Below are 12,394 nucleotides of genomic sequence, written 5' to 3'. Positions count from 1 at the left end.
GCAAATACTTCTTTAGTATGTCTCTGTATTCAGAAAATATTTTTCTTTTCAGTAAACACTAGGTGTATTATTTTGATTTTTATTTTAAATGAGACTGAATTTTGATGGGTTATATTTACTTCCACATGTGTTAAGAAGTAATACTGTTGTTTTTATATTTACACGATTATTGTATAGGTTCTTATCCAAGATCTCTTAGATATAAAATATGATCAAGATCTGAAAACTTCAGCTGTTGTAGACTATTAAGGTATTCTGTGAAGGCATTTAAAGCTGCTGAGTGTCAGCACTTTTAAAATTATCTCATAGGTTTACCTTTTGTATTTTTTGTATGTTATAGGCATCAGTGATTCCCCCTATTCCTTTTATTTTTTTAAGGCCCTGTCTTTCTGTTATTAAGGGCTACACCTTTCTCTCTTGAGGTTTGAGGTTAGGCTTTCTTGAAGTTGGTCTTGGGTTGGCTCATGGAACTTATGTCTTCTTAGAAAAGTGGTTTTGATCAGGCTATATCTGCTATAATAAAAAATACTCTTTAAGGTAAACAGTAGCTAAATCTGTTCTCTAATGGCATGTCCCATGCTGCACACATTCGCTGTTTTTACTTAAGTTTGAAAATGTATCTTTAATTGAAGTACTTTATAGTGTAATTTCGTGTTTCTCTGTCACATGACTGCACATATCTGACATTAAATGCTGTTTATACGTGTGTTTTCCCATGACTTACCTAGGGATCAGGCCCAGCCTCGGGTACAATACCACTGAATTCAATGAACGTGGATGCAGTTTGTGAGAAACTGAAACAAATCGAAGGGCTGGACCAGAGCATGCTGCCTCAGTACTGTGCAACCATCAAAAAGGTGACCTGCACTTTGACCTGCTCACTCGAGGGCACGGGAGGCGGGCTCTGTGGACAGCGAGCATTAGGCTATCAACGATGAGTTCTCTGCTGAGATGGGAAAGCTCAGGTGGAAATAGGTTTCTTACTATTTGTATCCTAAAATTGCCCTTTTGTGCCTTAGTTTAGAGATGGATAAAAGAAAGTGCTGTGTTACAATGCTACTTCACAGTGATCTCATGTAAGTCAAAAGTGCTTTGATGAGAAATATTGATTGAAAGCTCTAAAGGATTTCAGATTAAGGTTGACAACTACTTACATTTCCAGTATGCAGCATAGAACACTTGAAAGCCTTTTCTTTTATGTTACACTTTCTTTAGTTGTAATATTTGTGATTTAACAATTATCCAAGTAAACCACGCTTGCTTCATTTCCCTCTAATTCTTAGAGGATTCTAATCATGTCCCGTTTTAACTTTTGGGTTTGCAAGGCTGACACATTTGAAGAGGTTCTTTTCTTCCTAGATCTTTTATTGCAATTCCAGTAACTACCAGGAACCTGAGATTGTGAGGATGTCTTTCCATGTACAGAGCTAACTGAGTCCCAGTTTTAATAGATATTTCTACTAAGTTATACTTTTTCTGTCAGAAATACAGTGAAGTAGAACATTAACAACAGCATCTAGTATTTACATACTTTAAAGAATGGCATCTAAAAAGTTAATTATGGACATATATACTATCTTACTGCCCCAAGAGAATGCACTGGTCATAGCAAACACCCTCTTCTAAATGATGACTCTACACATGGACATCACCAGATGGTCAGTACCGAAATCAGATTGATTATATTCTTTGCAGCCAAAGATGGAGAAGTGCTATACAGTCAGCAAAAAACAAGGCCAGGAGCTGACTGTAGCTCAGATCATGAACTCCGTATTATAAAATTCAGACTTAATTAAATTGAAGAAAGTAGGGAAAACCACTAGACCATTCAGGTATGACCTAAATCAGATTCCTTACGATTATACAGTGGAAGTGATAAATAGTTTCAAGGGATTAGATCTGATAGAGTGCTCAAAGAAGTATGGATGAAGGTTCTTGACATTGTATAGGAGGCAGTGATCAAGACCATCCTTAAAAACAAATGCAAAAAGCCAAAATGGTTGTCTGAGGAGGCCTTACAAATAGCTGACAAAAGAAGAGGCTAAAGGCAAAGGATAAAAGGAAAGATACATCCATCTGAAAGCAGCGTTGCAAAGAATAGCAAGGAGAGATAAGAAAGCCTTCCTCAGTGATCAATGCAAAGAAATAGAGGAAAACAATAGAATTGGAAAGACGAGATCTCTTCAAGAAAGTCAGAGACACCAAGGGAACGTTTCATACAAATAATGGGCACAATAAAGGACAGAAATGGTAGGGACCTAACAGAAGCAGAAGATACTAAGAAGAGGTGGCGAGAATACACAGAACTACACAAAAAAGATCTTCATGACCCAGATAACCACGATGGTGTGATCACTCACCTAGAGCCAGACATCCTGGAATGCGAAGTCAAGTGGGCCTTAGGAAGCATCACTACGAACAAAGCTAGTGGAGGTGATGGAATTCCAGCTGAGCTGTTTCAAATCCATCATCCAAGATGATGCTGTGAAAGTGCTGCACTCAATATGCCAGCAAATCTGTAAAACTCAGCAGTAGCCACAGGACTGGAAAATGTCAGTTTTCATTCCAGTCCCAAAGAAAGGCAATGCCAAAGAATGCTCAAACTACCACACAATTGCACTTATCTCACAATGCTAGCAAAGTAATGCTCAGAATTTTCCAAGTCAAGTTATGTGAACCATGAACTTCTAGATATTCAAGCTGGATTTAGAAAAGGCAGAGGAACCAGAAATCAAGTTGCCAGCATCTGCTGGATCATCAAAAAAAGCGAGAGAGTTCCAGAAAAACATCTACTTTATTGACTACGCCAAAGCCTGTGACTGTGTGGATCTGAACAAACTATGGAAAATTCTTCAAGAGATGGGGATGCCAGACCATCTTACCTGTCTCCTGCGAAACCTGTATACAGGTCAAGAAGCAACAGTTAGAACCAGACATGGAACAAAAAACTGGTTCCAAATTGGGAAAGGAGTGCATCAAGGCTGTATATTGTCACCCTGCTTATTTACCTTACATGCAGAGTACATCATATGAAATGCCAGGCTGGATGAAGCAAAAGCTGGAATCAAGATTGCTGGGAGAAATATCAGTAACCTTAGATACACAGATGACACCACCCTTGTGGCAGAAAGCAAAGAGGAACTAAAGAGCCTTTTGATGAAAGTGAAAGAGGTGAGTAAAAAGGCTGGCTTAAAACTCAACATTTAAAAACGAAGATTATGGCATCTGGTCCCATCTCTTGATGGCAAATAGATGGGGCAATAATGGAAACAACAAGAGACTTTCTTTCGTTGGGCTCCAAAATCACTGCAGACGGTAACTGCAGCCATGACATTAAAAGACACTTGCTCCTTGGAAAGAAAGCTATGACCAACCTAGACAGCATATTAAGAGCAGAGACATTACTTGGCCAACAAAGGTCCGTTTAGTCAAAGCTATGGTTTTTCCAGTAGTCATGTATGATGTGAGAGTCATGTGTGGATGTGAGAAAAAGAAAGCTGAGTGCCAAAGAACCGATGCTTTTGAACTGTGGTGTTGGAGAAGACTCTTGAGAGTCCTTTGGACAGCAAGGAGATGGAACCAGTCAGTCCTAAAGGAAATCAGTCCTGAATATTCATTGGAAAGACTGATGCTGACTGAAGCTCCAATACTTTGGCCACCTGATGCAAAAGAACTGACTCATTGGAAAAGACTCTGATGCTGGGAAAGATTGAAGGCTGGAGGAGAAAGGGACGACAGAGGATGAAATGGTTAGATAGCATCACCGACTTGATGGACATGAGTTTGAGCAAGCTCCGGGAGTTGGTGATGGACAGGGAAGCCTGGAGTGCTGCAGTCCATGAGGTCCCAAAGAGTCGGAGACAACTGAGCAATTGAACTGACTGATACTATCTTTGTAAACATAACCTATGTTTGGTCAGAAATGCTCAGATAGCACCGGTTTTCTCACAGATGTAGTTAATTCCCATTTGCAAAAGTGTCCAGCACTGCCTTTCCAAACTACTGACCTCACTCTCTCCTCTAGGCAGCTTGATTAGAGTCAGGAGAGAGTGAGACCTCCACATGAATCCTTTGTGGGGATTTTATTTCCCTCAGGACAGTGGTTTTCTCCCTGCTCAGCTCTTTGCTAACAGGCCCTTGCTGTTTAAAGCCCATCATGGCCGTTGATTTCTTAAGAACTGCTAACCTCCTTGAATTTCCACAGAGGACCCCTGCTATAGGCTTGCTCCGTACAGTCTTTTCTTCAGAATTAATTTGGAAACTGGGCATTCTGTCAATTTTGAACACAGGTATTTAATACTTTACCACAGTTAATAAAATCAGGTTTTGTAGTTTTGTAAAATAAGTAAACTGCCTGTTTATTAAGAAAATTCTGTCATTCCTCATCAGAGACCCAGTGGTGATAAGATTGTTTTTTGTGCATTTAATAGACTGGGAACCTTGTGGTAGACATTTGTGGTGGTTGAGGTTATCTGGTGTAGTTGATGAACATGTCTGTCAGTGCTTACTTTATTTAGAAGTAAATGAAGGCTTATCAGGGCTTCCCTGGTAACTCAGCTGGTAGGTCAGCTGGTAAAGATTCCACCCGCAATGCAGGAGACCTCAGTTCGATTGCTGGGTTGGGAAGATTCACTGGAGAAAGGGATAGGTTACCCAGTCCAGTATTCTTGGGCTTTCCTCATGGCTCAGCTGGTAAAGAATCTGCCTACAATGCAGGAGACCTGGGTTCAGTCCCTGGGTTGGGAAGATCCTCTAGAGAAGAGAAAGGCTACCCACTCCAGTATTCTGGCCTGGAGAATTCCATGGACTGTATAGTCATGGGGTCACAGAGTCGGACACGACTGAGCGACTTTAACTTTCACTTCATTTAGAACTTTGTCAGTGAGCGACCAGCATGCTGATGGACATCTGTGTCCCCTCCCAGCAGCTTGCCTTTGTGCTCAGATTTTATAGGATTAGAAGGGAAAAGTTAACAGTTTTATTATTGCTCATGGCAGGGTAGGTAGTTTTGGAAATAATTGGGTTTAACTCTGAGGTTGATCCTTGTGATTTATTTTACTTGAGCACCCAAAACGCTTGGGAAAACATGGAATGACTTACGTTGTTCAGACTCTGCTTTTTTACTAATTATGTGGGATGATAACCTTCTTTAGGTCAGTGTATTCTAATCTCTAATATAAATGTGCTTTTTAATCACTGGAAATTCATAATTTCTCACATTTTATCTTGTGTTTGTTTTTATTCAGGCAAACATAAATGGCCGTGTGTTGGCTCAGTGTAACATTGATGAACTGAAGAAGGAAATGAATATGAATTTTGGAGACTGGCATCTTTTTAGAAGCGCAGTAAGATATTTTTAATACTTGTAGATTTATAGCATTTTATAAAAGAAGTGCCAGTAAGTACTGGTCTAAACTGATATTTTCCTATATTTTTAAAAAACATGTAAGAATGACATTTTACACTTGTGTGTAGGGCTCCTGTATATCCTGTTATGTAGAGTATATACAGCAGCTCTTAGCAATATTTGCTTTGGGGCATTTCGCTTGGAAATATGGGAGAGAGACCACCTGCCAATTCTCCACGCTTTCATTGACCAAGACACTCTCCTTGACCTCATTCAGTCAGGCTTCTCTAATCCTATAGGCCTTGACCTTGGTATCTGTTCTTGTTGGGCCTGTGTTGCCGAGTTGTAGCAAGAATTCTGTTAAAGTCAGTTTAGAAAGAACCTCACCCTTAATGCCTGATCACCTTCGATATCCAATCAAATTCCTCATCATCCCCCCAACCCCCGGTGATGTGCTAGACCCCTGGCCTACCTCCAGCACAAATCCCATCAAGATGGTTCAGCCAGAAAACACCCCTCCCCACCCCGGTACTCCTGAGGCTTCCTCTTCGCATCTTCCCACCCACCAACCCCCTCGCTCCTGGGCTGTAAATGCCCACGTGTCCATGCTACTTCTGGAATTGAGCCCAGTTCTGTCCTGAGCTCTCCTTGCCCCACTGCAGTAGCTTCCACTGCTTTAGCTGCCGTCCAGCTCTGCTGCTCAGTGACACGCTCCAGTTGTGCTTCATCTTAATGTTATGTTACACTAGTAATACAATGGCCAAATTAGAGTGTACCGTACGTACGATGATTGTCGTCATTCCAGTCATCCTTCAGTATCTGGGGAGTGGTTCTGGGACCCCCGTGATTCCACAGTCTTTGTATGCACAAGTCTTTTCTATAAAATGGCATGGTATTTGTACACTACACACACCTTCTTATATACTTTAAATCACCTACAGATTACTTACAATACCTCATACAGTGTAAATGCTGTGCAAATAATTGCCAGTGCATGGCAAATTCAAGTGTTGATTTTTGGAACTTTGAAATCTTTTTTTCCAAATATTTTCAATCTGTGATTGGTTGATTCTGCAAATGCAAAACGACTGGATTCCGAAGGCCAGCTGTACTACTTTTAGTACAGATGACCCGTGAACAATTTGGAGGTTAATCCAGTGACAACTTGGAGTCAGCCCTTCATATCCAGGGCTTCTCCACATCTGTGGATTCAGGCAGCTCTGACCATGTAGTAAAAACTGCCATCTCCACTATTGAAAAACATCTGCGAGTAAGTGGACCTGCACAGTTCACACCTGTGTCATTCAAGGGTCAGTTGCATTGTTAATATGAAAGATAAGCAGATATAGGAGAAATTTATTTGAAATTCACTTACAGGAAGTTTGCTTTCTCCTTTGCGTTTAATTTTTAAAATAATTTCTAAAGCTTCTAAAATGTGATTTGTCCGTGTGGATATTGATGACTTTGTTTACTGTTAAGATATTAGAAATGAGAAATGCAGAAAACCAAGTGGTCCCTGAAGACCCACGTTTACTGAGTGAAAACAGCAGCTCTGTTCCTCACGGTGAACCTGCTCGTCGCTCCGCACACAGCGAGCTGCCCCACACCGAGCTCTCCAGTCAGGCTCCCTACACCCTGAACTTCAGCTTTGAAGAGCTGAACACGCTCGGCCTGGACGAAGGGGCTCCTCGCCACAGCAACCTGAGTTGGCAGGTATTTACTGGAATGCCGTTATTTACATGAGCCAAAGAGGAAGGACGGGGTTGAATTAGCCGGGATTCTGTTGGTGCATTCAGAGAGTCATTTAGAAACTCTTCAGTGAGTCCCCAAGTGAACAGGGTGGAGGGAGGCGGCCCTGTTCTCCAGGAGCTGTGTTCTTCTGGAGAGGACAGTCAGTAAAACAGAGACAATAACATTATTTCTGAAGTTGATAAGAATTGTGAAAACAGTAAAATAGAGTAATAGCATTGAAGGTAAATAGGAACTGGGCTCTCTAGGTAGTTAGCTGAATTCATCCTTCCCTTGCTATTTTCTTGTTCAATTCAGTAAGCATTGGCTTAAGATACATCTTCACGGATATTCATTTCCTTTTTATTATCTGATGTTAGTCATGGAGGGGCTCTTTCTTTGGATCTTCTTAGAAGAGGGAGGACAGGCAAGGATCAGGATTAAAAACAAAAGTGAGAGAACATGAGAAAGAGAAAGGAAAAACAAACTAGGAAAAGATCAGAGCAGGGCACACAACAGAGAAAAGACGAGCAAGGGAGGAAAAACAGGAAGTAGTTACAAAGAACTCTATGGAAAGGGAACTGTATTTAGAAAAAGCAATGCCTGTTAGGCCTGCCGTTTGTAAGGATGCTGTGTTTGGTTTGGTAGTAAAAATATTTTGTTGTTGTTACTTTTTTCTACCTACTATAAATCTTATTTCTTTAAGTTGGAAAAGCATTTTATTATTGTGCATTAACTAAGATAAAAATTTCTATATTTTTCAGTAAATTAAGTCCACACTTGACCCTTTTATCTCTCTGTTTGAACAGCAGTGATCCCTTTATTTTCTCTGGAATTCCTTTGAACATTTCCTGAGAAATCCTCATCCTCCATACTTGGTGTTCCCACCATGCCCTGGCAGCTCTCCCAGCCTCCCTCCAGTACCGCTACTCTCAAACTTATTTCAAATCTTAGAACCTGTTTACACTCTTAAAAATTACTGAAGGACCCGTAAAGAGCTTTTGTTTTTATAAGTTTTATCTTTAAGTATTTGCCATATTAGAAATAAAAACGGAGAAACTTAAAAATAAACCAGTTATCTTTTAAACCAATGTAAACCAACATAGATGACACTTTTATGAAAAATGACTATTTTTGAGAACAAAACATATTTACTGAAAATGATAATTGTGTTACCAATCTTTCATGCTTGGCTTAATAGTAGTCAGCTAGATTCCCTTAGCTGCTTCGGCATTCAGTCTTTTGGGAGGTCACACATGAGGGAACCTCTGGGGACTCCACTGTGCATTATTGTGAGAATGCAAGTGGAAAGGCAAAGGTCATCTTCATATGCTTAGGAAAACAGTTTGGCCCTCATGGATCCCTGGGAGGGGTACAGAGACTGCACTTGCTGTGAGGGAGTGGCATCGTCCTCTCAGTGTTCACTGGGTCTAAGGGAAACTTCTTGCAGGCTGGGTTATTTCCTCCCTGTACAAGGAAGACTCTACCTTATTTCTGCTTTGTTTCAACCTTGGCTGTTTCCTTTCTCAGACTTCCTTGATTCTTTTCTCTCCATTTCCTTCCTTTTTTCCCCTAATCTTTATTTCTTAATCGTTGTGTATTACCTTCTCTGGGATCTAAAGCAATTCTCATCCTAAAACTTCACATTGGAGATCAAACGTCTAAAAATATTTTATTTCTCTGTTTACTTGGACCTCATTGTTGACCTCGTGGCTTCCATTTCTATTCATTTGGACCCAATATTCATCTTCTCCATTGCACTCTATACTTTTGCTCTAAAATTTTTTGTTTTTGTTTTTGTTTTGCATTTTGAGTACATTTATTCTCTCTGAATTGAAATTTGACAGAAACTTCATGTTGTGCAAGTTGAGAAAGGTTCTTTTTAACATACGTTGAAGATGTGAGTATTTTGTTCTTGAGATCCTATCTTAACTCTCATTTTCTTTCTCTTTTCTAAGAGGCACTTTTATATTTTATCAATGAAGGTGACTTTTGCCTTAAATACATTTAAAAGTTTGAAATTATAAAAACATGTCCTAAGGTTGTTAATATAACCTTAAATTATACTTTTAAATATTAACAGTAAACTAACTTTATTAAAATTTATATAAAGCTTTCTGATAACACTAAAATTACTTATAAGTTCACAGCTTTTGTTAAACTGTGTTATACAGAATTCTTTTAAAAGAATTTGGTATTTTTAATAACTTTAACAATTCTTATTGTCCATATATATATATATTTCCTAAGCTCATGTTTATTTTGCTTTTTTTTTGGTTTGTTTGAATTCTTAAATTATTGTTTTTGTTTTTGTTTTTGTCTTCACAGTCACAAACTCGCAGAACCCCAAGTCTTTCCAGTCTCACTTCCCAGGATTCCAGTATTGAAATTTCAAAGCTTACCGATAAGGTGCAGGCTGAGTATAGAGACGCTTATAGAGAGTACATTGCTCAGATGTCGCAGTTAGAAGGGGGCACAGGTTCCACAACCATGAGTGGCAGGTCTTCTCCACACAGCACGTATTACATGGGTCAGAGTTCATCCGGGGGCTCCATTCACTCTAGTCTAGAACCCGAGAAAGGGAAGGATAGTGAACCAAAGCAAGATGATACACGGAAGTCATTTCTGATGAAGAGGGGAGATGTTATAGATTATTCCTCATCAGGAGTTTCCACCAATGATGCCTCACCCCTGGATCCTATTACCGAGGAAGATGAAAAATCCGATCAGTCAGGCAGTAAGCTTCTCCCAGGCAAGAAGTCCTCAGAAAGGTCAAGTCTCTTCCAGACAGACCTGAAGCTGAAGGGAGGTGGACTGCGCTATCAGAAACTCCCGAGTGACGAAGACGAATCTGGGACAGAAGAGTCAGACAACACTCCACTGCTCAAAGACGACAAAGACAAGAAAGCTGAAGGGAAAGCAGAGAGAGCATTGAAGTCTCCAGAGCACAGCGCAGAGCCCATTCGAACCTTCATCAAGGCCAAAGAGTACTTGTCAGATGCCCTCCTTGACAAAAAGGACTCTTCTGACTCAGGAGTGAGGTCCAATGAGAGCTCGCCCAACCACTCCCTTCACAACGAGGCAGCAGATGACTCCCAACTTGAAAAGGCCAACCTCATAGAGCTTGAAGATGACCCCCACAATGGAAGACGGGGAGTCCCACACAGCCTGAGTGGCCTTCCAGACCCCCTCGTAGCCAGGATGTCCATTTGCTCCGAAGACAAGAAGAGCCCTTCTGAATGCAGCTTGATAGCCAGTAGCCCCGAGGAAAACTGGCCAGCGTGCCACAAAGCCTACAACCTGAATCGCACCCCCAGCACTGTGACCCTGAACAACAACAGTGCCCCGGCTAACAGAGCCAACCAGAATTCCGATGAGACGGAGGGGCTGAGGGAGATGCCTCAAGTCCTCCTGAGGTCAGGCTCTAGTTCCCACTCCACTGCTCTGCAGAATGAGAACCTGAAGAGCATGGCACACAAGCGAGGCCAGCGTTCCAGCTACACGAGGCTCTCAAAGGACTCCTCAGAGCTCCACGCAGTAGCCTCCTCCGATAGCACAGGCTTTGGAGAAGAAAGGGAGAGCATTCTTTAAGAACAAGCACAAGTAGAATAGCATTACTGTGCCCCTGTGACAGGACTGACCTGAGTTTTTAGTGACTCCATCTGTGCACGTTATCTTTGTCCATTTCACTCACAAAACCTTCACGGATGAGAAGATCTTGGGTAAAAGAGACACATACTATACAGCAGAGGGAAGTGTCAGAAAGCCTGGCTCATCCATCAGCCCCATTGTCTTTATACTTAGAAGCGTAAAATCCCACTATTGTTATGACACCTTTCATTGGCATATAGCTGCAAGACAAGATCTGAGTATACAGATAGGTCAGAAAGTTTATTAAATATAAGCTGAATTTGCCAACAAAAGTAACAAGCTAGAGACTCCTTTTGAGGAACATTCAGTCACTAAATATTTGAGGGAAGACATGATGCTGAGTGAACCAGAAGCACATTTTGCTCTTAAGGGGTGAAAAGTCATGGAATAGCCTCTAGAGACTAAAGGTTAATGCTCTGTAAGTTGAGAACTGTGTGCTATATAACAGATTGCTTATCAAAGAGTTTTAAAATTGTAAGTAGAAAATATAAAGAGGGCTTTAAAAGTTGATAAAAGAGTGAGTCAACAGTGTCCAGAGTAGAGCCCCAGAAACTGGGCCCTTGTGAGTGGCTAGTAGGATGGCCCATGGGGCGAGGGGCATTACCTCCCTATGACCTAGACACTCTTCTTTCTAAATCAAGAGACCTGTCCCTATATCAGCATGTGAATGCTGGGAGAGGATCATATGAAACACTTAGAGAAAAAAAGTTTAAAGACATGTAACAAAGCAAGGGTAAAAAGATGAATCTCGTGTGACTGGTCATTTACTGATAGAGTTAAGAGAACGGTCCCATTGAGGTGTGGTGTGGACTGGAGATGCCCCCTGCCATCATGTGTTGACATCTTTTTGGCCCTTTTAACATAACGTGTCCATGTAGCACAATAATCTTCAGTCACAAATAGGATTGTAGATGTTGAGATCCTAGATGAGCAGTTACCTAAACGTGGTGTTACATTTTTGACGTTTTCCACTTAACCGGGTTTTTCTTGACATGCTGAATAGTTTGTTTATTTGACCAGTCATTGCATTAAAAAGTTGCCTCTTGTGGGTTTTGTTGCCTTGCTGTTTGAGTGTAAGCTAACATTTCCATGAAGCATTTATTTTGCATGACCTTAACAAATGTTTTAATCAATTAAAAAAGAAGGCAGAATGTTGTTGACGTTATATGTTGAAATGTTAACATTTTAGTATTTATAGTGTTTATTAGTTTGCAGTATTGTGTAATCAGCAGTTATTTCAGGGGCAATATTTTGTTCCTTTTCAGGTGAGTAGATGCAGCTTAATATCATTGTAGTGTATTCTTTATTCTGTTTGTGAAGTTAATACCAGAGTATTAAGTGTACAAATAGATTTAGAACACAATAAAAAAATTGCATGCTATTCTGAGTCATGAATTTTTATTCACTGCAGTGATGATTCACATTTTGATTAAAAATAAAGTAATTTGTGTGTTTGTTTTGTCAGAGGTCTAAAGTTCGTTGAAGACGTTCAGGTTCACGTAGCAGTCACGCAGCTGACAGGAGTGTCCTGAGTGACCCTCCCTGGTCTCTTGGAGTGCATGGCTATTAGGTCCAGCGTCTGAATGGTGCTTTTGTGAAGCATAGCGCCCAAGCGCTGCTCTGTACCGTGCGTTTCTGTAACCACAAGAAGTGGGTTTTCCAGATCCT

At 40.7% G+C, this 12,394-nt stretch overlaps 1 protein-coding gene across 14 annotated transcripts in view; it reads left to right on the top strand.

The window, feature by feature from the left end:
- The window catches only part of KIDINS220 (kinase D interacting substrate 220), a 91,251-nt gene extending 79,144 nt beyond the window's left edge, over nucleotides 1–12,107 (top strand). For 12 of the 14 annotated variants that reach the window (XM_027966499.2, XM_027966496.2, XM_060411840.1 and 9 more), the window contains 4 exons: nucleotides 729–857; nucleotides 5,247–5,345; nucleotides 6,827–7,060; nucleotides 9,404–12,107. In XM_027966499.2, coding sequence (XP_027822300.1) covers nucleotides 729–857; nucleotides 5,247–5,345; nucleotides 6,827–7,060; nucleotides 9,404–10,666 — 1,725 coding nt within the window. In that variant the 3' untranslated portion in view covers nucleotides 10,667–12,107. Of the gene's footprint in view, nucleotides 1–728; nucleotides 858–5,246; nucleotides 5,346–6,826; nucleotides 7,061–8,922; nucleotides 8,976–9,403 lie in introns of all 14 variants that reach the window. The other 2 variants (XM_060411841.1, XM_027966502.2) reach the window with 1 other exon arrangement.
- Nucleotides 12,108–12,394: the final 287 nt, after the last annotated feature.

Source organism: Ovis aries, chromosome 3, assembly GCF_016772045.2.
Source record: "Ovis aries strain OAR_USU_Benz2616 breed Rambouillet chromosome 3, ARS-UI_Ramb_v3.0, whole genome shotgun sequence".
NCBI classification, from domain to species: domain Eukaryota; kingdom Metazoa; phylum Chordata; class Mammalia; order Artiodactyla; family Bovidae; genus Ovis; species Ovis aries.
The sequence above is the reverse complement of the archived record's forward strand: the minus strand, read 5'-3'. Positions and strand labels throughout refer to the sequence as shown.